The 22710-nt window shown below is 36.0% G+C and overlaps 3 protein-coding genes, 2 long non-coding RNA genes and 1 other non-coding gene across 6 annotated transcripts; 5 read left to right on the top strand and 1 right to left on the bottom strand.

Moving 5' to 3' along the window:
- TRNAM-CAU (transfer RNA methionine (anticodon CAU)) lies at window positions 1–72 on the top strand. The gene has a single exon. It is a non-coding gene; the product is annotated as a tRNA-Met (tRNA).
- A 941-nt stretch (window positions 73–1013) lies between these two features.
- On the top strand, window positions 1014–2265 carry LOC137721818 (RmlC-like cupins superfamily protein). The gene is made up of 2 exons (XM_068460828.2): window positions 1014–1216; window positions 1677–2265. Exons 1-2 carry the CDS (start codon window positions 1098–1100, stop codon window positions 1900–1902), a joined length of 345 nt encoding a protein of 114 aa, XP_068316929.1. The 5' UTR covers window positions 1014–1097; the 3' UTR covers window positions 1903–2265.
- Window positions 2266–3957: 1692 nt separating this feature from the next.
- Window positions 3958–4954, top strand: LOC137722218 (uncharacterized). The gene is made up of 3 exons (XR_015961913.1): window positions 3958–4124; window positions 4338–4433; window positions 4643–4954. It is a non-coding gene; the product is annotated as an uncharacterized LOC137722218 (long non-coding RNA).
- A 116-nt stretch (window positions 4955–5070) lies between these two features.
- Window positions 5071–7947, bottom strand: LOC137722757 (uncharacterized). Its single transcript, XM_068461839.2, has 4 exons — window positions 7004–7947; window positions 6867–6890; window positions 6739–6765; window positions 5071–6572 (listed from the first exon to the last, which is right to left on the bottom strand). Exons 1-4 carry the CDS (start codon window positions 7713–7715, stop codon window positions 5197–5199), a joined length of 2139 nt encoding a protein of 712 aa, XP_068317940.1. The 5' UTR covers window positions 7716–7947; the 3' UTR covers window positions 5071–5196.
- A 104-nt stretch (window positions 7948–8051) lies between these two features.
- Window positions 8052–10482, top strand: LOC137722758 (rust resistance kinase Lr10). Its single transcript, XM_068461840.2, has 2 exons — window positions 8052–9136; window positions 9246–10482. Exons 1-2 carry the CDS (start codon window positions 8305–8307, stop codon window positions 10376–10378), a joined length of 1965 nt encoding a protein of 654 aa, XP_068317941.1. The 5' UTR covers window positions 8052–8304; the 3' UTR covers window positions 10379–10482.
- Window positions 10483–17300: 6818 nt separating this feature from the next.
- Window positions 17301–19397, top strand: LOC148697672 (uncharacterized). The gene is made up of 2 exons (XR_015961912.1): window positions 17301–19029; window positions 19122–19397. It is a non-coding gene; the product is annotated as an uncharacterized LOC148697672 (long non-coding RNA).
- Window positions 19398–22710: the final 3313 nt, after the last annotated feature.

Here is a 22710-nt window from a genome sequence, read left to right on the forward strand (position 1 = left end):
ATCAGAGTGGCGCAGCGGAAGCGTGGTGGGCCCATAACCCACAGGTCCCAGGATCGAAACCTGGCTCTGATATAGTAGTGGCTTCCGGTGGCGTTCTATTTTTCGACTATTTTTTTTCCTTCCATCCCAAAAGCACTTTCGTACATTATCTTCTGCCTTTTTAAGTAGGGCCTTTTTGGATTTTTCTCTCTTTCCCAGAAGCACTTTTGTACTTATCTTCTGGTTCTGTATTTATCCTCGAGGAGAAGCACTTTTAGTCAAACTTCATACATCATAAACAGATTATGAGAAACACATGATCGCGTTTGGTTTGCATGTATTTTTAAAATGATTGAAATTGTTTTTAAAGAAAATATTTTTGGGTTTCAAAAACACTTAAAGAGTTTTTCCAGGATTTACTTGCATGCTTAATAAAAATTAGTTCTAAAAACATTTTCAACAAAAACGCTTTCGATCATTTTAAAAACACATCAAAACGAGCAATCTGTAAATACAATTTTTGCTTATAAGGCTTTTTCCTGTAGTTTTTCTTTTGGCTTTAAGTTCATGTCAAGATTCTTGATAAAAAAAATGTTCATGTAAAGATTCCTCTCTCTCGATCGTTTATATATATAAGGCTTTTTAGTTAGAATGATCCTTAAAATTTGCATAACTCCTCATTCGGGTTACTGAGATTTGAAATTGATAGAATTGGTCCCTGAGTTTGTCCACAATTAATCATTTTGGTCTTTCTGTGAAAAGTTTTCATAAAATAAGGACAAAATGATAAAAATACCCTCAACTTTTGTCAAATCATTTTGGTCTATTGTTTATTATATTGAGGGTAGTTTTGTCATTTGGATTCTTATTTAACATACTTTTTCACTAAAGGACCAGAATGATTAATGCTGGACAATCTCAGGAATCACTTTTATTAATTTCAAATCTCACAGATTAAATTAAAGAGTTAGACAAATCCCAATAACCTTTTGGCTAAAAAGCTTATATTATAAACACGAGTAGGCCAACGAGCCTACAACTGCTTTCTCAGCCATTCCTCTTAGCTATCTCTTTCGTCTTCTTCCTCCTCTCCTCTCAGTTCTCCTGTTCCTTCTCTCATGGCAGCAACAACATCATCAAGTACTTCTGCAGAAGCACTTCCCAATCTAAGAATCGTAGTAGAAAGCAACCCTTCCAATTCACGATTATCTGAGTTGGGTATTAACTCATGGCCCAAGTAAGTAATGTTAATTTCTCTTAGCTCTCTCATAGCGAGATCATCAGTTGTAAAGTTCGTTTATCTTCCTGAACATTTGCTTTAACAAAAACAATAACCTAAACTACTCTAACACGGGGAGAGGTCTAACCACATATGTTGTTTTTCATGATCATTTGATATTACAATATATGTTTCCTAGCTTGTCCGTCTCTCTGAAGTCTTGACACGCTTAATTAATTTGCCAGATATACTTTTGAACATTGGTTCTTAAAGTATTTTAGCTGGCTAGTACATCAGGATAGAGATTCAAACTCGTGTCCGAATTGAGGACCGGCCACTCAAACATGGCCGGTCTAACCACATATGTTGTTTTCATGACCATTTAGTTGATCCGTCCTTTTGAAATCTTGGCAATTAATTTGTTAGCTATACTTTCGAACTCGAGATTCTGAATGGAGATATTAATTTGTGTAATCAGATGGGGATGTCCACCGGGGAAGTACACATTGAAGTTTGATGCAGCAGAGACATGTTATCTGTTGAAAGGCAAGGTGAAGGTTTACCCTAGAAAAGGCTCGTCGTCATCTGATGAGGAGTTTGTAGAGTTTGGTGCTGGAGACCTTGTGACCATTCCCAAGGGACTCAGTTGCACATGGGACGTCTCAGTTGCTATTGATAAACACTACAAATTCGATTCTTCATGATCATATCATCTTCATCATCTTAACTAATTAACTAATTAAGCTATCTTCCATTAATTCCTGTAGCTTCTAGTTAATTTGCTTCTAGTTTATGTTTAAACATGAAGGGCCTGTAATTAAGCAAAAATTCTACAATGCACCGAAGCACTAAACGGTTAAATTAATATGGGTGGATTTTGAGTTTCTTAACGTTCAAATACTAGTGCATTTCATACACCAAAGTGTTGTAAAAAATCCGTAATTAATTAAGTTCTTGAATCCAAGATAGGAAAAAGGGATTAATGCAGTAGTTCTACTTTTGTTAATGCAAAGTGATCTTACTCCCTATGCGGATGAGATTATGATTTTATGGAGGTGCTTTTTTTGTTCTTTTTATTGGGCTGGTTTGGTATTGCTGTGCTTTGAAAAAAAAAACTATTTTTGCTGTGCTGTGAGAATAAGCAGCTGTGAAATAAAGCAGCAGAGTGTTTGGTAAACTTTTTTGTAAAAGTGCTTTGGAAAGAAAAAAAGCAGTATTATAGTGTTTGGTAAACTTTTATGTAAAACAGATGTGGCAAAGAGCCGATTTTTCAAAGCTGAGTTTTGCAGCTTCTTGTTTTTGGCTTTTTTTCATCCAAAACTGTGAAAAAAAGCTGAAGCTGAATGTTTACCAAACACAAAAACAACTCCTAGTTTTTTTTAGAATCACCTCAGTACCAAAGCAGGCCATTGACTGATCAGCTTATTTTTTAGGTTGTTGACTGAAAAAGCTTACTTTTAAGAGATCTTTCAGTGTGTTAGGAACACGGTCTTTGTACAGTAAGTGTCGTAATACAAATAATTTGATCCTTAAAGAGAAATTTCAATTGCTTGTATTATGATACTTGGTACACCTAGCTGTATTACTGGTACACTGAATTTTATTTTCTATTTTTAAATTGGATTTTTAACATGCAATACAATATTGCAGAAAAGCCTCCTTTTTGTAACTTTGAGCACGTGAAACCATATTTAAAATTTTCAGAGATCTCGGAACTTTTTTGACAATGTAGACATACAAATAATACAACAACAAATTAACAATACAATGCAAGCAAAAACAGATTTTTTTTGCTTTCAGTTGCTCTCACCCAAAATGCACACGATTCCAAATGTTACATGTGTTTTTGTCATCAGACTTTTGGCCAGGGAGTTTAATGAGTCAAATGGAAGAGTTGAGTTGGACGAGAGAATATTTTGATAGGGTTTCTGAGGGAAAGCATCATGTGTTTGTCCTCTTTGCTTCTTTTTCATCACTCCAGTGTGAATGTGACTAGAATATTTGATCATATCATACGCATGATGTCTTTTTATATCTTGTTTTCCTTTTCCCAGTTCTGCATGCTTTCGATGCCTTGACCATTTACGGTACTCCAAAAAGAACAATCTTTTCAATTTTTGTGCAGTTCTTAATATGCACGTTCATATTTTTACTAAAATCCAAGTGCTTTTTAGGAAGCACTTCTGAAAAAAGCGCAAACTTATAAGCGCTTTGGTTGGTAGAAAACACTTTTGGCCCTTCATGAAGCAATCCGGAACACTCACTAAATTATGAATCTTTGCAGTGCTATACTAAATTAAGGAGAAAATAATGTTAAGAACTCTTCAATTCCCATTTCCTTTTTCTGTTGTTTGTTTAACGTAGTATTGATTTTATGTGATATGGTGGTCTTCGAATTTCCGTTGATGATATCGATTGATTGTTGTGGTTATGTAGAGACCCACTGTGGAAGTAACCGATCACAAGGCCCATGGTTCCATTCCAGAGCCTGGATCAGTTGTCCTTGCTAGAGTAAGGGATCATCAACAAGATCATTGCATAACATAGCTCACTTTCTCCAATCATGAAGCAGATTGTTGGACTGATTCGTGTATGTAAATCTTGCCGACGTTTCTTTCATCATAGCAGGTTACCAAAGTGATGGAAAGGATGGCTTCAGCTGATATTATGTGTCTTGGCACGAAGTCTGAGCGGTATATGCAGTATTCCCCTTGAATAATGACTACATAGGCGTTGCATTTATCTCGTGCATATTCGGTTGTAGCTTGTCTAGTGAAGTTAGTTGCTGTTCTGTTTCGTTTTCAAAACGTCATTTGGTTTATAAGCTGTTTCTATCAACAGGCTTCAAGATGTAAGAGCCACCGAAATTGACAAAGTAGATATGCTTTCGTCTTTTCGCCAGGGTGACATTGTGAGAGCTCATGTTGTATCCTTTATGTGTGGAATGCCCCCGTTAGTACTAGGTTAAAAACATTGTCATGCAGATAAGATAGTTGTTAGCAGAGATGACGCCTTTCCGTTGCAGATAATTTTTTTTTTTTGGGGTGAACTTCGGTGATATGTTTAATACTACGTCAATTGTGCTTGATATTCATATTGCAGTGATTAGTTACGGAAACTGTTTCCTTGATTCTTTCAGTAAGCTGTCGCTTGGAGACGCTAAGGCTTATTATCTGTCAACCGCAAAGAATGAACTGGGCGTTATTTCTGCAGAGTGAAGCAGCAGCAGCAGCAGGTATATATATTTTCTGCTAGTGTTCACTGAATTTTTTGTTAGTGTTCACTGAATTTTTTGCTAGTGGTATAATCTTTTGACGCATATAAATGATTCATTTACAAATAGCGTTTCATCCTCATTTCATATGTGCATCGGCGTTTCACAAGTAACACTATCAAATCCACATGATGTGAACTCGGATGTGATTCTCTCTTTGTTCATCGTAGGTGAAATGATGGTGGCAAGAAGCTGGACAGAGATGCAGTGCCCCGGGACAGGGCAAATCAAGCATAGAAAGGTCGCTGAGGTCGGAGGATGAAAAGATGAACAGAGAATTAATGTGTTGTCTTCTTTCTTCTCCTTTCGTTCCTTTTTCGAAAGCGTGTAACCTTAGAGTTTCTTATAGATGGTGTGCACAGGGAAATAGGTTGAAGTCGGAAGTTATGGTAGTCTGATATAAGATTTTGTAACTCCGTCGACTCCCCCATGCACCTCTATGTGAAGGGTTTTACAAACTGGCAGTCTCCTGTTTACGGGTTCGCTTACGTTTAACTACTTTGAAAAGTTGTGCAAGAGACTGCGGTTTCTTGTTGAGTTGAGTTGTACTTGTATATGCTGCATATATTCATCCTATTCCAATATCATCATTCATTCATTTGAGTTAAGAGCTCACGAAAAAACTTGAGATTAATTTAAAATGTTTCATATAAAAGGCTAAGAATCCACCACACCAACGCGGAGTTTCGAAAATTACAAAGATTGATTCGGCATTGTATTTCCCTTATACCATGGAGATCGTATCCTCTTCACTGTCCGTGTCATCAACCGGATCTTGCATCGGCATCTCTTGGGGACAGAAGAAAGGCTTCGGAGGTATCTGCAAGGCTTCGACTTCACCTTCAAGCATCTCTACGACTTTGCTCATGGAAGGGCGATCCGCCGGCTTCAGTTGTATGCACCACAATGCAACCATGATCATCTTCTTGGCTACTTTCTTATCATTCTCACAGGCATCAACAATTTCAACACTCAATCCCTTTTCTAGTTGATCATAAATCCAGGAAGGGAAGTAAATTTGGCTTGAATTTTGTACATGTGCATTCAAGTTCTTCCTCCGACTGGTCATTTCCATTAGCAACATTCCGAAGCTATAAACATCAGCTTTGTACGAAACGCCTCCGAGGTTTCTGTAGAACATTTCTGGAGCTATATATCCCATCGTGCCTCTTGGAGCAGTAAGAGAAAGAGTGTTATGATCTCTAGGGTAAAATCTTGCAAGACCAAAGTCGGAGATTTTAGCATTGAGGTTCTCATCAAGAAGAATGTTGTGGGGTTTGATGTCGAAGTGCAGAATTTGTATATCACATCCCTCGTGTAGATATTTGATTGCACCAGCCACCCCGAGAGCTATCTCGTGCATTCTATCCCAACCAAGAACAACGCCTTTTTCTTTCTCCAAAAATATATATTTTTCGAGGGATCCATTAGGCATGAAATCATAAACAAGAGCTCTTTTCGATCTCTCAGAACAGAATCCAATTAGTTGCACCACATTGACATGATGGATTCTTCCAATTGTGGCAACTTCATTGATGAAATCTTGCCCTTCACCTTTGGATCCACTCAACATCTTGACTGCAACAAGATGACCATCCGACAGCTCTCCCTTGAAGACGGAACCAAAGCCCCCCTGTCCGAGTTTATCTTTGAAAGCCATTGTAATCTTCTTAATATCTGAATATGAATACCTTCTGGGCATAAGATTCTTGTATGCATCCAAGAATTCTTCAACTGCCTCGTCCTTTCGGAATTTTTTCGAATAGACTCCTTGACTTAGTTGTTTTAAAGAAACTACAATCATCTTGAATTCTGAATAAAAGTACTTTCTTCTTCTAACATTCTTGCATGCATCCAAGAACTTTTGAACTGCATCATTCAGGAGCTTTTTCCAAAAGCCTTTTTGACTGACTTTAATTTTTAATTCAATCATCATTTTCATGATATCCGAAAATGAATACCTTGTTATTCGATTCTTGCAAGCAAGCAAGAATTCTTCTACTGCTGCATGCTTTGGGAACTTTTTCCAGTACAGTTTGTAGCAACAGAAACCCAACAAAATAACAACGCCGAGTATCATTCGCGCCATCAGAAACGCCCCTGCCATAAGAACACAGGAGGGTATTAGAAGTTCATCCTGTCATTGGAACTTCAATTTTCAAAATCCACCACGCAATACAAGCAAGTGTTACTTTTATATATCTATATTCTTTGGAATTTAATTTCAGCTAGTTAAAGAACATAAACATTCTTGAAAAAGACTTACCGATGATCTTGGCGGCTTCTAGGAGATCTGTGTGAAAACAGAACGAAGGGAAAAGATTAAACTCAGCAATTTTAAGAGCAATATAACAACATTAGCTATTAGAAAATGTGGTGCTAGTCAAAACTTACCGCGCTTCATGCCTTCACCGAAACCTGCAAAAGTTCATTAGTGTCAGTTAGAGATTGAAGAAAAAATCTTCATTTTAATTCATATAAAATTAACTTGAATTAGTGACTGTTCGCCAAAGTGATGAAACCATACTCACAGTGGAGGGATTGGTATCGGTCGTAGCAGTAACTGTCGAGGAGATATCCATCCCAATAAAGCTCTATACCGCTTCTCAAATGATCACGGATGAAAGAAAATGAAAGGCCACTTCCAACTTGTGTGATGTCAGAGGAAACAAAAAAGAATCCGGTCAGATTACAAGAGGGCTGAAGATCGTCCACTCCATCTTTCACCATAATATAAGAATATGAGGTTGTAGCAGATGATGAGTTGGTAGTACTGCAGTTGATTTTTACGTAATGCGGAGACTCAACGGGTGACAAGCAATCGAAGAAGGATATAAAAGTGTAATCACCAACTGGCCGAAGTCCATATGGAGGTTGGCCGAATGGATATTGGCTGAAATGACCAAACGTTAACAAGTTGAGTGGCCTAAAAGGGCAAGTGTCGTTTAGCAAGCCAGGATCCACAGCATGGATTGTACCATTCTCATAGTTGATTGGCGCTTTGACATAATATGTAGCATTGAAGAGATTCAAGGTGGTTCGATTATGCTCGCACGATAACTGGATAGGTGGATAGCTGGGGCAATTAACTTCAGAACCGTTTCTCAGTCTAAAAGGGTATCGAATGTCTAGAAGATCTCCACATGAAGCATGCCTCCGACAGTTTTCTTCTTCCTTAGCATCATGACACACTACAAAGCTGATAGCTATAACACATGCTAGTAACCGGATTCTTCTCAGCATTGTAGTAAGCGATAAGATGAACGGAACTGAGGAGGAAGAAAAAGAATGAAAAATTGTCCTGTTATTTAGGACGGATTCTGCATATTTCACATGGACTTTTGGTTAAGCTAGAAACTTAGTTGCTTAAACTTACCAAGAAACTTCCCCTGCTTGGAAATTCTTCTTTAAAAAGCACTTATGCTTAGAAGCACTTCTAGTAAAAGATTTCCATTAGAAGCACATTGAAATTTATAATAAAATTGTAAGTTTATCTTGGAAAAAAGTGTTTCCCAAAAGAACCACATAGCAAGTGCTTCTTCCATAAAGTACTTCATATACTTTTTTTAACCAAGAAGCACTTTTAACTTTTTGTGTCAAACATAGTCAGAAGCGCTTTTGGTGATCTGAAAGCACTTTTGGAGAATGCTTAATTACAGAGACAGACAGTGATTGATGAGATGACCAAGACTAGTCAAGTGATAAGGCAATGGGTGGACACCAAACAATAGTCAAGTGATAAGGCAATGGGTGGACACCAAATAATGTGCAAACTTACAACAAGGCAAAAACTTTGAGAATAACTGCCTTTGGCTCTGCCGACAGAGTAGAGATGAATATCGATAGCCAACTCCTCCAACCTCTGTTTTTCTTGCTTGTAATTTTCTTCGCCACGGCCATTAATGTTGTACCAAGCAAAGCAGCAGCCGATGATCATGGCGCTGACTGCCCAATTTCACGGTGTAGGGATCATGGTCCCGTTATCAAGTTTCCCTTTCGCCTAAAAGACGATCCCCCACACTGTGGCCATCCACAGTTTGAGGTTTCTTGCTTGCAAAACAAGACAATGATTCAGCTCTCATCGTCATCAGGACTGTTTCCAATACGAACAATAGATTACGAATGGAAACAGTTTCGCGTCTACGATGCAAATGGTTGCCTCCCCAGACGCCTTCTTAACTTTACCATCTCCAGCAACTCATCTCAGCTCTTTCATATCTCCTATGATTACCGGTCCCATGATTACCTGTGTTTCAACCGGGATTCATTAACTAATCTTACATTATTAAACTGTTCCACAGATCAAAACTTGACCAGAACCTTCAATGCGAACTACTTTCCTATCAGCTGTCTCAGTGTCCCAGGGCACCAAGTTCTGGCTTTTCCACCCCATGCTTCTGTCACTGATTTGCCTGTGCCAACTTGTAGCACTTGGAGAAAACTCCAATATCTTCCGTTACGAAGCGTGGATGCTAATTACAACAGATACGCGTGTGACTTGGACAGTTTTCTGTGGCTGGAATGGGAACCATGGTATAATTTCCCATCATGCCAATACTGTGGGGGATATTGCGAGCCCAATAGCAGCAGCAATCAGTTGCAGTGCTATCGTTCTTATTCCGTCGTTCAGTATCCTCCACAATATCCTCCACAACAGCAAAAAGGTACTTCCCCGACCTTTACATTTCGCTTCAGAAATTGCAACATATATCCTGGAAAAATTTACTTTGTTTCCTCAATTCAACTCATTTTGTTTAACTTTTCTCCTTGTAGTTTCAGGCCATGCATCAAGTAGGACGTCGATTATCTTGGGAGCGAGCGTAGCTTCATTTGCTCTTATATCAGCGGTGGCAGCAGTAGTATTTTTTTTCCATGTAAAACGATCAAAGAGCGTACAGGAGAAAGAGAATCAACTCAAAGTTGAAAGGTTCCTGAAGGATCACAAATCTCACGTACCAACGAGATACTCCTACGCCGATATTAAAAAGATGACAAATGGATTCAAGAAAAAGTTAGGTGAAGGAGGTTTCGGAAGCGTTTACAGTGGAGAGCTTCCAATTAATGGAGTTCCAGTCGCCGTAAAAGTCCTCGCTGACTCGAAAGGAAATGGAGAAGATTTTGTTAATGAAGTGGGAACCATTGGCAGAATTCATCATGTCAATGTGGTTCGTCTACTAGGTTTTTCTGCCGAAGTAGGCAAACGTGCGCTTATTTACGAGCTCATGCCAAACAGGTCCCTAGAGAACTTCATCACATCTAAAGATCAATCCAATAACACTTTGTTTGATTGGCAGAAACTTCATAACATCGTCAATGGTATAGCGAAGGGAATCGAGTATCTTCACCAAGGGTGCGACCGCATGATCCTCCACTTCGATATCAAGCCTCGTAACATACTGTTAGACCATGATTTCAGTCCTAAGATCTCGGATTTTGGTCTGGCTAAACTGTGTTCCAAAGAAGACAGTATCGTATCTATGACAGCTGCTAGAGGCACCGTGGGCTACATTGCACCAGAAGTGTTTAACGGGAACTTTGGGAACGTGTCACACAAGTCAGATGTGTACAGTTTCGGGATGCTGGTGCTTGAGATTGTTGGAGCTAGGAAGGAAACTGCTCTTGCTTCTGGCAACAATGAGGTCTACTTTCCAGAGTTGGTCTACAATCGTCTCGTTCAAGGAGAAGAGTTGGATTTGAAGCTAGATACCGATGAGGACACTCAGATTGCTAAGAAACTAGTGATTGTGGCACTTTGGTGCATCCAGTGGTACCCGGTGAATCGCCCTCCCATGAAAGCAGTTGTTAGAATGCTAGAAGGAGGCTCTGAAAACTTGAGCATGCCACCAAATCCATTTGCTTCCACAAGTGCACAGACAGATCAACCGAGAACAACACTGTCAAGTTAACTAGTCACACTAAATAATTGTGTCCTGCATATTTGTAAAAGTAGCACTACAATTACAAGAGCTTTCTAATAAAATTTTACTGCCTGGTGGCTAGTAAATTATCATTTTACCATGTTTTCGGTTAGAACGGTCTATTAGAATGTGAGAATCCATCGTAAAACCAATTGACAATGGATGGAAATGCCACATCTTTTAAACTGTTCGCAAAGCTTTAAAATCTCAGGGCGTGTGGCGGAATGGGAGTCATTCCCCATTCCTGATTATTCTTTCGTTTACCAATTTAAGCGGAATGTACAGTTATGTGGGCCCGCGTAAAATCAGGAATTCAATTCCTGATATCACCGGAATTGGATTACCTGGACGAAGGTAGTATTTGGATTCCGGGGAGAAGGCTCCATCCGGAATCAAATTATTCTTCCCAAAATGCCCTTCACCTTCAGTACTCCTTTCCATCGCTCCTGCGCTTCACCTTCATCGCCTGCGCCACACCTTCCATCTCCCCGTGTAGCCATGCCTTACTCCCCTGCCACTGCCTTACAAAACCCAACCCTCAAATCACCCAAACCACGGATAATAAACCCACAGATCCAGTGAAGAAATCACTCAAAATCTAGAAAATCTTGAAATTGAATTACTTGGCAGGTAGGATGGGTGGTGATTATGGGGTAGGTTGATTGGGAAAGATGAAAGCGAGGGGTAAAGGGGAGGGAGGAGTTTTTATCTTCTGCTGGGGAAGATGAAAGCGAGGTGTGGTGATTACGAGAGTTTGTTTGCTTGACTCACCGCCTCACCATTTCCGGCATATAAACAACTCCCTCTCTCTCCCATTTTAACTCTTCACTTTAATCAAATTAATAAAAATAACTAATGAAAATATTATTAAAAAAAAATATGGGAAACAAATAAAAAAGAGAATAAGAGCATTTTAGTAATCATATTAACTTCTATTCCGATTCAGGTGAATTAGTATACAATTTATATGAATTTCGTTTCAATTTTACTCCGATTTCAGAACATTTAAGTAAATAACTTCAACATGAATCTGATTCTGACTCCTTCTCAATTCAATTCATCATCAATCCAATTCCTCTATTTTAATTACGGTTACATAAACGCGTTCTCAATTTGAAAATTATGCTCGCAACACACATCCCTTATCTCATGTGTGGCAGCACACGTAAACAATACATATCAAATGACATGAAAGCACATGTTGCAAACACTTGAATAGTCCGCTCTTATAAATAGAATGCAAGTATTGACTTCAAAACTAATTGGAAATAGATGAAAGGTCCACAATCATTTAAACTAAGCGCGTTGAGCCCATGTGACATGTTTGAATTTCATAGTAGGAGACAACACGGGACTTTGACAAATTCATCCAGAAATCGGAATGAGGATTATCTCCGGATATTCTTTGTTCGGCTTTCAGAGAATTTTAATTGTGTTCGTTTATCATAAATCGTGTAGTCATAAATCATTTTAATTCTTTTTATTTCAAATTAAACACAAACAGTACTTGACAAAAACTGACTGTATCATGTACGATAAATAGACATAATTAAAAAAATTTCAAAAGCTTCACAAAAAGAATTCGAAGAGAATTCTCATTGCAGAAATCGCACCACAATTTCTGCCAAGACCAAATGGGAAATGTATATTTTTTCATATAACGCGTTAATTCACCAATTATTCACGTCATGGAGTATGGAATACTTTGTCAGAAATTGTGGTCTTGGTCTTTGTAGTGTTCCGGATGAAATTACTTACAAGTTTCCTTGGAAGACTATTCGATGACAATGATAGTTGACAGGTGCATTTTATCCCAAAAGACAAAGAGACCAACATTCAACGAATTAATAATTTAAAGTTGAAAAGTAAACCTGATAATTTTTTACATGATTCGTTAACACGAGACATAAATAATAGGAAATAACGGATTTTGAATTAACACGATAACTAATCGGATCGTTATTGGGTCACATTATAAGAACCCGTTAATAACATATCATTAACAAGTTTACACGAAGGTGACACGCTATTAAACCATTTCAGCACGTTAAGAAAAAATTATTTTGATGATTTTAATTTTTTAAACTATTAAAAAAAATTACTATAAAATACAATAACCTTAGTGTGTGTGTGTGTGTATATATATTGTGTTCTAAATATGTATTATTGTATTATTATTTTATGTAAATTAAAAAAAAAATTAAATCTTATTTATTTATTTTTATACTAAAAAGTGAGATTAAAAAAAATTATAAACACATTAAAAATAAAATATCAAGTAATTTAAAAAGACCAAACACATTAAAAAAAATTATAATATTAATTTACAAGTGCGAAAAATAAAAAAAAATATGTAAACCGATCGCACCATTTACGCTTTGAGGATGGATACATCGTCGTTTCAATTTTTAAAACCATACAAACCCTTGTGAATGGTATTTTTAAGGGAGTTCAAAATAAATAAAAATCATAATCATTAACGTACGGGTCTAAAAAATGTGAAATCACATATAAACGCTCATGATTGTATCATTTACACTTAAACGATGGTTACATGCTTATTTAGATTTTTAAAACCCTCCAAATCTCATGAAAAACCAACTCCCTTCACTTTGCATATCCTTGAACATTTGGCTAACTCCCTTCATTTTGCATATCATTGAACATTTGGCATTTTTTGGTAATGTAACTAGGATTCTCTCCCCTCCTCTTTTCATCCCCTCCTCTCACATTCTCTTATTTTGTCTTTCTCTTGCTATAAAAAAATTAGTTTAAGATGTTGACGTGGCCATCACATGTCTCTGTGTCCCTCGGTATCAACTTCTGGGTGTTCTACCCTCCATTTCTTTAGATTCAGTGCTAGTTACAGGAGAGATTTTTCAGTGTGACTGGTACACGGGGTGGTACACCACGTGTCACTATACAAATGGTGGGATATGTGTTTTAAAAAGTTAATAACTTAAAAAATAAAATTTCTCACCATTCTTATTAAAATAAAATTTCTCACCACTTGTGTTCCCGTCACAACTAAAAATTTCTCCGGTTACAGCTTGCATCACGTTACGTTGATTAGAGAAATTTATTTTCCACTACGAAGTGTCGACAGTGTTAAAGTTTTAGACAGATCGTCAAAGATCAACTGGGGCCATCATCATAGGAGGGAGCATTAGCTTGTTTTGTTTTGCTTTTGGCAATGAAGTAGCCGTAAGAGAGAGATCCATTGCCAGAGCAACCTGACTATGTGTTACATGTGCGCTTCAGGCTGCACTCTTCCACCATGTAGTTAGACAACCAAATTGGAGAGATGAAAAGGAGAATCAAATGAAGATAGAAAGGTTCCTAAATGATCACAAATTCTACCTAAACTGTTAAACAAAACTTAAATATCTCAATTTATTTATGCTCCCAACACAGACTCCCTATCTTTCTTATGGTAATACACGTGAATAGTCTACTCTCATAAATAAAATATAATCATCCAACTCAAAACCAATTGAGAATGGATAAAAAGTTCACAATTATTTAAACTAAACGCGTTGAACCCATGTGACACGTTTGAATTTCATAGTAAGAGACCACACGCCTACTGATCCTAGGGTTTTGACAAGTCCATCCAGAAATCGCACAACAATTTCTGCCAGACCAAATGGGAAATGTATTCTTTTCACATAACTCATTAATTGACCAATTATTCACACCGTGGAGTATGGAGTATATGGATGAAATTACTTACAAGTTTCCTTGGAAGACTTTGAACGGACTATTCAACGACAATGATAGTTTAGGATTTTGACAAGTCCATCCAGAAACCACACAACAATTTCTGGCAAGACCAAATGGGAAATGTATTCTTTTCACATAACTCATTAATTGACCAATTATTCACCCCAATGGAGTAGGGAGTTTGGATGAAATCACTTACAAGTTTCCTTGGAAGACTTTGGACAGACTATTCAATGACAATGATAGTTGATGGGTGCAATTAGACCAAAAGACAAAGAGACACCAATATTCAACAAATTAATAAATTAAAGTTGAAAAGTCTTAAGAATCTTTTAGGGCTGGTTCGGAGTTCTGATATTTTAAAAAACAGCTTATTAAAAAAATCTAGGATGTGTTTGATAAAATAAAAGTTTTTTTTTTTTTTTTTAAATGTTGTCAATGATAGTAGAAAAACATAGAAAATCAGAAGCAAGAGTTTACCATGCTTCTAAAAAAATGTTTTTTTTTTCAAAGCATGGTGAACAAAGATATTTTCAAGTGACAAGTATAGTCCCGCATATTTTACAAACTTACAATCTTTGTCCTTATATTATTCTCATTGGCAATTATTATACCACATTAAATACAATTTATGTTTTTAGTCATTTAATATATTTACAACAATTTTATATAAAAGTTTACCAAACACTAAGATATAGTTTTTTTTTTGGTTAAAAGCACTTTTACAAAAAAAGTTTACCAAACACTCAACAACTTTATTTTACTGCTGTTTATTCTTACAGCACAGTAAAAATAGTTTTTATTTTTATTTTTTATTTTTTATTTATTTTTTTAAGTACAGCAATACCAAACTAACCTTTAATACCAAATAAATCGGTTTCAACTTTCATGTCTTTTTTTTTCCCTACTTTTTCTTGTAGTTCACTACTTTATTTCTCTTATTATATCAATAGTTTTCATTGATATTTTGGATAAAATCGATAGTTTTCATTGATATTTTGGATAAAATCGATAGTTTTCATCGATATTTTTGACATATCGGGAAATGTCATATGGTAGTCTGTCAATATTTACCAATATGTCGAAAATATCGATGAAAACTATCGATTTTATCCAAAATATCGATGAAAACTATCGATTCACATTTCCTAATATTTCAATTTTTTTTTTTAAACAAACGATATTATCTACACTAATAAAGTGGGGGAGTGAGTTAAGCTTCATAATGAGCTAACAATAATATAGTTCAAATTTGAATTTGGAAAGAATCAAATCTAAGATCTCTTACTTATAAGTAAATATGAATACTACTGGATCGTATTACTAAGAAGCAAGTTTTAGCAAATTTTCATTAAAATCAACCCATATAATTATATTGATATTTTCATAAAATTGTATATTGATATTTTCTATAATAACGTAGTAATGCTAGCGTTCGATTAATCCAATCAAACTACAAACAGTCAACCAGTTCTCAAGTTGTGTACAAATTGATGGAACGTGGTATTCATACAAGTAACCAATCCGTGAAGTTTTTCGAGTGGTTGGAAAACTATGCGCGTTGGAAGATCTTTGTTTAGGGTTTTAAGAACCAATAACAGAGTGACATCATCTGGCAATAATGGCCCCTTCACGTGGAGATGGAGGAACTTTCATTTAATGGACGTATACAATTGAGGGCCATGACCTATGGGGCCATTAATTGTAGAACAGAGGCATGCAAACTACCATTCAAACATAAAAAAAATAAAATCTTCCAGAAACAAAATAAGCATCCCTCTTTAATTCTGTTTCTTCTATTTTGAGTCGGTCCAAAGACAATGATTGTTTTTATTTATTTATTTAAATTTTTTTTTTTTTAAATACAGCAATACCAAACTAACCTTTAATACCAAATACATCGGTTTCAACTTTCATGTCTTTTTTTTTTCCCTACTTTTTCTTGTAGTTCACTACTTTATTTCTCTTATTACCAGCGATATTAGTATTATTATTCAAAGCTAGCAACTAGCATTCATGCACGCGCTCATGCGCATGCTGAAGGCATTTTTTGAATCATGGCGTGCTACGCGTAACTTACATATTTTAAATTTATTTATATGAGTACATTGACAAAAGGAAATTCAAATATTTGAAGTAAATGAATAATTTTAGATCATGCTAGAAAAAAAACCCCTCATAAACCAATTAAAGCAACTTAATTCATATGATAAAATCGATGTCTATAGAATTTAGATTAAGAATAGAGAAAATAATATTTAATAAACAATTGATTGAATCACATTATTGCTAGCCCATTGTGAGTCTAAGCCCATCCTCTCTCCCTTAGTGTAGATAATATATTTTGTTTAAAAAAAACAATCATTTGACAATTAATTTAATCACATTATTATCCACGTACGAAATATCTTTTTTATAACCGGCATTACACGCCTCTTAATATGTTTCAAACGTGTTTAAAAATAGAGAAATTGAATCATAATATTGCCAGCCTATTGTGAGGTGATAATTATAAAAATAAAAAAAAATAAAAAAAAAACTGCACCAAAAAATTAATTATTAAAAAAAGCACTGTTAAAATTACAAAATTACTCTTGTATTATTTAATGCATTCTTTTTTGCTACTTTTGATTTTTTTTGGCTGAGGGGCGTTTTGGCCATATTGTTTTTTGTTGAAGCCGTGACCCCAAAGTGGGGCTCCGGCTTTATATATAGATAGATAGATATTAATATTGCCATGAAGAGGGAAGCGTTTGAATCGGAATACACAAGTCAAAATGAAGAAAACCTATCCAACCAGGAGGCAATCCACTTTCAAAGCTCACTCTTATTTTCAACCAGCCCGCATTGTGTCATGTTTGTTTGTTTGTTTCACAACAACTTTTTGGGCCGGGCTTAAGTTTTTTGTGGGGTAGACATAGGCCATTTAAGTATGCGTCATAAATGGAGATTTTTGGGGTATAAACTTAAACTTACATTTGAATTGGTCCCAAAACTTGAAAACCAATTTATCTATGCATGCAAGTGGCCATTTTCAACTGTGATGGAAATGTGTTGTGCCATTGTATGACGATGTGAGTTTGAACTCCATCAGTGACTAATCTAACATCTAACTTGCTAATGCTATTGCTTGACTCGAAAAAAAAAAAAAAAAAAAAAAAAAACTTATCTATGCATGAGATTCCACTGTAACAATACTCCCATAATTACAAACTGCCACACATTTAAACTTCTCCACATGCCAAAGAGAGCAGCATTATACTAAGAAGGACTACGTATCCATAAAAAAATTAGCATAAAATAAGTGATTCAAAACCCGTTTCAACTCGTTCCAAATTTCCGAGTAATAAACATGTCCCGTGCATAAAAGAAACCCTGCTCTCGAAACTACCAAAAATTTTAATTGGTGATCTGATAGAAATTTTCAAACAGTAAAATTGAAGCTTTATACGAGTAATCTCTAGTTTTTCCAAAGATGTAGGGATATTATTACAAGACTTATATGGGACTCCATTTTACTTAAACCATGGAAGCCGTTTCTATAGCAGTATCTGTAAGCCTACATGTCTCTTCGACATCCGTCTCATCAGGTGGATCCTCCATCGGCATATCCTGGGGACAGAAGAAGATTTCGGTGGCATGTGCAAGTCTTCGACTTCACCTTCAAGCATCTCCACAACTTTTCTCATAGAAGGGCGATCTGCCGGCTTCAATTGTATGCACCACAGTGCAACCATGATCATCTTCTTTGCTACTTTCTTATCAATTTCACAGGCATTCTCAATTTCAATGCTCAATCCTTTTTCTAGTTGATCATAAATCCAAAAGGGAAGTATATATTTTGCTTGTATTTTCTGCATGAGCATGCATTCAAGTTCGTTCTATGTCCTGTCATTTCCTATAACAACATCCCCAAAGCCATGTATCCCATTGTGCTCCTTGCAGCGGTAACAGAAATGGTGGTGTGATCTTTAGGGTAAAGTCTTACAAACCCCAAAGTTGGAGATTTTTGAAGTGAAGTTTTCAAGTAGAATATTCAAAGTGCAGAATCTGCATATCACAGCACTGATGTAGATATGCTTGAGGAATGCCGGTTGAAAAACTAAATTCCATATGATGAGTAGGTCAATGCTTTGGTAAGCAATTAGATGTACTGTTTTTTTAGGCTGGACTGATTAACTATAGTTTACTAAAGTTTTTTGAAAATTTCTTACATAAAATTACTCTCTCTATTCTAATTACTCTTAAGAATTTAATCGTTCCCTTGGTTATCAACAACCACGGGCTAAGAGTTATGACATGCCATGTTCCTAATCTGAGTTGTGAAATGCCATTTTCCTTTTAGAAGATATTTATATGGATGTTCAAAACGTATATTTAGCTGTGCAGGAAAAGACTAGTTTCCCATTTTTTCTTTATGGAAATCCAAGTACTTCAGATTTTGATGGAGCAATTGTCGATTATATTATCTTCAGAATGCATAACTAGGTTTCATGCATCTCTAAGCTAGCTGTATTTTTGGATCCTGTTGAACCCTTATAGATTGCAAAAGTAATGATTACAAACGGAAAGCTTCTGTCTGAAAGTTCAACATCGACAGTCACTGATGAACTAAAGAAGGAAAGCAGGATGCTTTAGGTAGACAATGTTACTGCACTTGTTGCAAGTAACAAGGGAGGCAATTATACTATATTCAATGGTGGATTAATGTCGTTGCCAACTGCAGTTTGGAGATCTTCAGCTCGAGCTAATATCAGATAAAGCCACCATAGGGGTCGTAATCAGCTTTGCTTTTGGGTAATATACTTGCCTGTAACAACCTTACTTCTTTTTCGTGGGAGCTAGCTCAGGGCATCCAAAACATCCCGGAGAGTTCATTGCAGTATGCAAATGACAATGCTTTGATGCTGGCTAAGGTGCTCGAAAATAATCCGGCCCATACTTGTGGCCCTTTTTTTCTATTTAAACCTAGTGCCGCATACTAACATATGAAAATCTCTGAATGCAGTCTTTGAGGGGCGCTCTGCTTACTGTCTGCTATTCATCAGCGTTATTGTCTGCTTTTACTACTGTCGGACTTCTCTTACTCGGAAGACAACTAAAGTCACCAAACGAGAAGTGAGCTTCCTCGTGTCCTGTCTCCCTCGGTTTTGCTTTTGCCTCTCTCTGTATATGCAGAAGTCGATCGATGTATTTTATAATAGAATTGCCCGATATAAGTGGAATTAAATGTTGCTCAATAACAATCTCAAGAAGTGCATAAGAAGATTTTTTGTTAACAAAACAACTGTATCATGTAATTAACTCAGAATAATGTACAAGGTTGAGACCTCTTCTTTTGTGTTAATGCTGATTGTTGTTTACTTTTAAGAATCCGGATCCTCTTTGTGAGGATCCTAGAAATTTATGAATTGTGTCCGTTTATCGTACATCGTGCAGTCAGAAATCATTTTAAATATTTTTATTTAAAATTAAACACAAACTGTACTTAACAAAAAATGATCGCACGATATACGATAAATGAACACGATTCACGGATTCCCAGGATCATCACCAAAAGGGTCTAGAGAAGATCCTGTTGGTACTTGTACATCGTTTTGGGAATTATGTACCGGTTTATCGAAAAAAAATTGACCGATTTAAGCTATTGTTCTTAGATTGCAACAATTAGTAAACTACAACATGACGATAGAAACTAGAAGGACCGAAGTCGAACTTGGGCCAGACTACAGGGAGCAAGATTTTCGATGCAAATGACACCCAACCCATAAGAAGACCAGAAAGCAAAACGATACTGGAAGTTGTTGCATAGATAAAAAAGGCATTTTGAGCCCTACAAACATATTTCACATGGTGCATCACTGAGTGTGGCTGGCTTGGAAGGCTCAAGTTAACGTCGTTTACCAGATTGGTTTACTCAGTGTGAATGGCTTAGAAGGCTTAACGTCAACTTGTTTACCATATCGGTTTACGGTTTTGAGCATAAGCAGGCATCTGGCGAAAGGTTGTTATCATCAAGTCAATTCTCTTAAGCATGGAGATTAAGTCAATGCTAACCCTAAATGTATATCTCACTGTTGCTAACTAATTAATTGATAAAAAATGAGGCCACCAGTAAGTACAATTAAGCCCAAATTAAACGCACGTTGAGGAGAAAGCAAAAACAAACCAGTATCTTTCCATCCGCCAGCCACGAATGACGACGGAGGTTATTCAAAGAAAGACTCACATGACTTATGAACAGACAGGTATTAGTTAAGCAACCACCGTGGATGACTCGACGACGTCCGTAGTAATTAAAACTAATTATGTGGCGACCTGTTAGTGCATGAATTTTCTAGTAGACTTTATACACATATATAATCTTGAATACAAGTCCCACTTCGGAGAATTAAGAAAATATATAAGTGCATGGTTTATTTCTAATTACACTCAAGTTTTCTGTGATAAAACTTAGCACTTAGAAAGGTGGCTAAGTTGATACACTATCATTGTAGTTATGAGTGGGCCATTGACTCATCTCTATGAATGTCTGACATGGTATCCAGTGAGTTTGATTGTGGGTCTTGTGGGTCTGTGCCATGCCGGAGTTATCAAGTTTATTCATAACATTGTTCGTGTTGTGCCCAAGTTACTGAGTGTAATGTAACACCATGTTTCTGTGCTTAATGTCTGATGTGGAATTGATTGCACATGTCGCCCATATATGCATGGTCCCAAATGAGAAAGCGTGTTGAATATAAGTCTTACATAAAAGATTGAGAAAATAAAGTACAATATGTAAGTGTATGGTTCCACTTTTTAATTACACCAAAATTTTTTATAATAAAACTCAACACTTAACAATAAGTAGTTAGGACTTAAAACATAACAATAAGTGACTAAAAATGAATTGACCCGTCTCTTCGAATATCTAACAATTAATATGTGTGTTTGTTTATAAAAAATATCAAGGCGTTCTTGAGAGCATTAATGCTGTCATAAAATAATGAGGCAATACCTGCCGGTGTTTTTGGTTAATGCAACGTCCTAATCATTGCTAACGTAGTCTATGACATATGTTGAATAAGAGCTAATAAAACTAAAATTATTCCCAGACGATTATTCTGTTGGTTTAGATGACTCCAGCTTTATTGAGACGTCAAACAACTTATCTCTTCAGTTTGCATAAGGTTGTCATTTGCCATATAATTTTAGTTTTCAATATATCTAAAACATCTTCACTTGGTGTTATTGATTGCACGCTTCAGTTTTTAGGTGAATGCTTGTTTTGGATGTAGGGGTTGAGAGCTATCTATTTTGCCACTACTTTGCTGCTCCAGAATTTTTATCCGATTAAAGATGTTTGTTTACTCAGTTACTATGGTGTTGATTTTGCACAAGTTTAATTCAAATCCCACTCCATTACATTAGTACTTTACGATCAGTTGAGAGCCGTGATAATATACTCGGGAAAATGGCGAAAGAAAACAACTAAATAGAAAAGGTTATGGATTGAGGACCTGAAAATCACACATGGATGGAAGTAGCCTATGGACTACACCCAACAGATTATCATTGTTATGGATTGCAATTCACATGTCTCTTTAATATTACTTCATTCTAATTGTAACACGTGAACTCATACACTATATGTCTTGTATTTTTGTATTTCTAAAAGAAAAGAAAATTTAGGACCACTCCTATATTTAGTATCATAATCAAACCAAATAAGTGTAGCTAGTTGCTTACTTGATCGATCCCTTCATCCGGAGGAACGTCTTTGATCGATATAAAGTAATGCAAAGTTTGTCAACCGGCCGGTGACAACGAGAGAGATAGTGATTTAATACTGACAATTATTCATACTGCAACTTGTAGTATACTAAAATTAAAATGTTGTTTGTTTTTAATGAAACTTGTAGTTGTCTAGGTGTTATTTTAATTTACTAAATTTAAAATAGTCCGATCACTAAGTCGCCTCATCTTAGTTTATGTATGTATCTTCTTAAACTTTTGATTAAATAAACTACAAAATTGAAATGATGTTGTTGTTGTTGTTTTTATAGATATAACTTGTAGTTGTCTAGGTGTATTTCTTTTTTTTAATTTACTAAACTTAAAATAGTCCAAGTCGCCACATCTTAGTTTATGTATGTATCTTCTTGAACTTTCCATTAAATAAACTACAAAATTATTTTTTAATTTTTTTAATTTTTATAAAACTTGTAGTTGTCTTGATGTTTTTTTTTTAATTTACTAAATTTAAAATAGTTGGATCTCCAAGTCACCACATCTTAGTTTATGTATATAATTTTTTTTTTTTTTTTTTTTTTTTAGAAAACCTCGATGGTACAAGAGGAATTTTATTGATATAGAAAAAAAAAAAAAGGGTACATCTAGTTAGGGGGACATAAACCTAACCCCTCATAATACAAGAAAAAATGATAAAAAAATACATGAAAAGAAAAAAAAAAGAAGGGGGGGGGGGCATAAACCTTACCATTCTTGAGACAAAAACAGTAAAGATACAAGGAAAAGAGGAGGGGACATGAAACTTAACCCCTCTAAGGCTGAACCTAAAGGTCTAAACCTACAAAACAAAACAAACAACATCA

This window comes from Pyrus communis, chromosome 4 (genome assembly GCF_041283825.1).
Source record: "Pyrus communis isolate YQ-2024b chromosome 4, ASM4128382v1, whole genome shotgun sequence".
NCBI lineage: Eukaryota > Viridiplantae > Streptophyta > Magnoliopsida > Rosales > Rosaceae > Pyrus > Pyrus communis.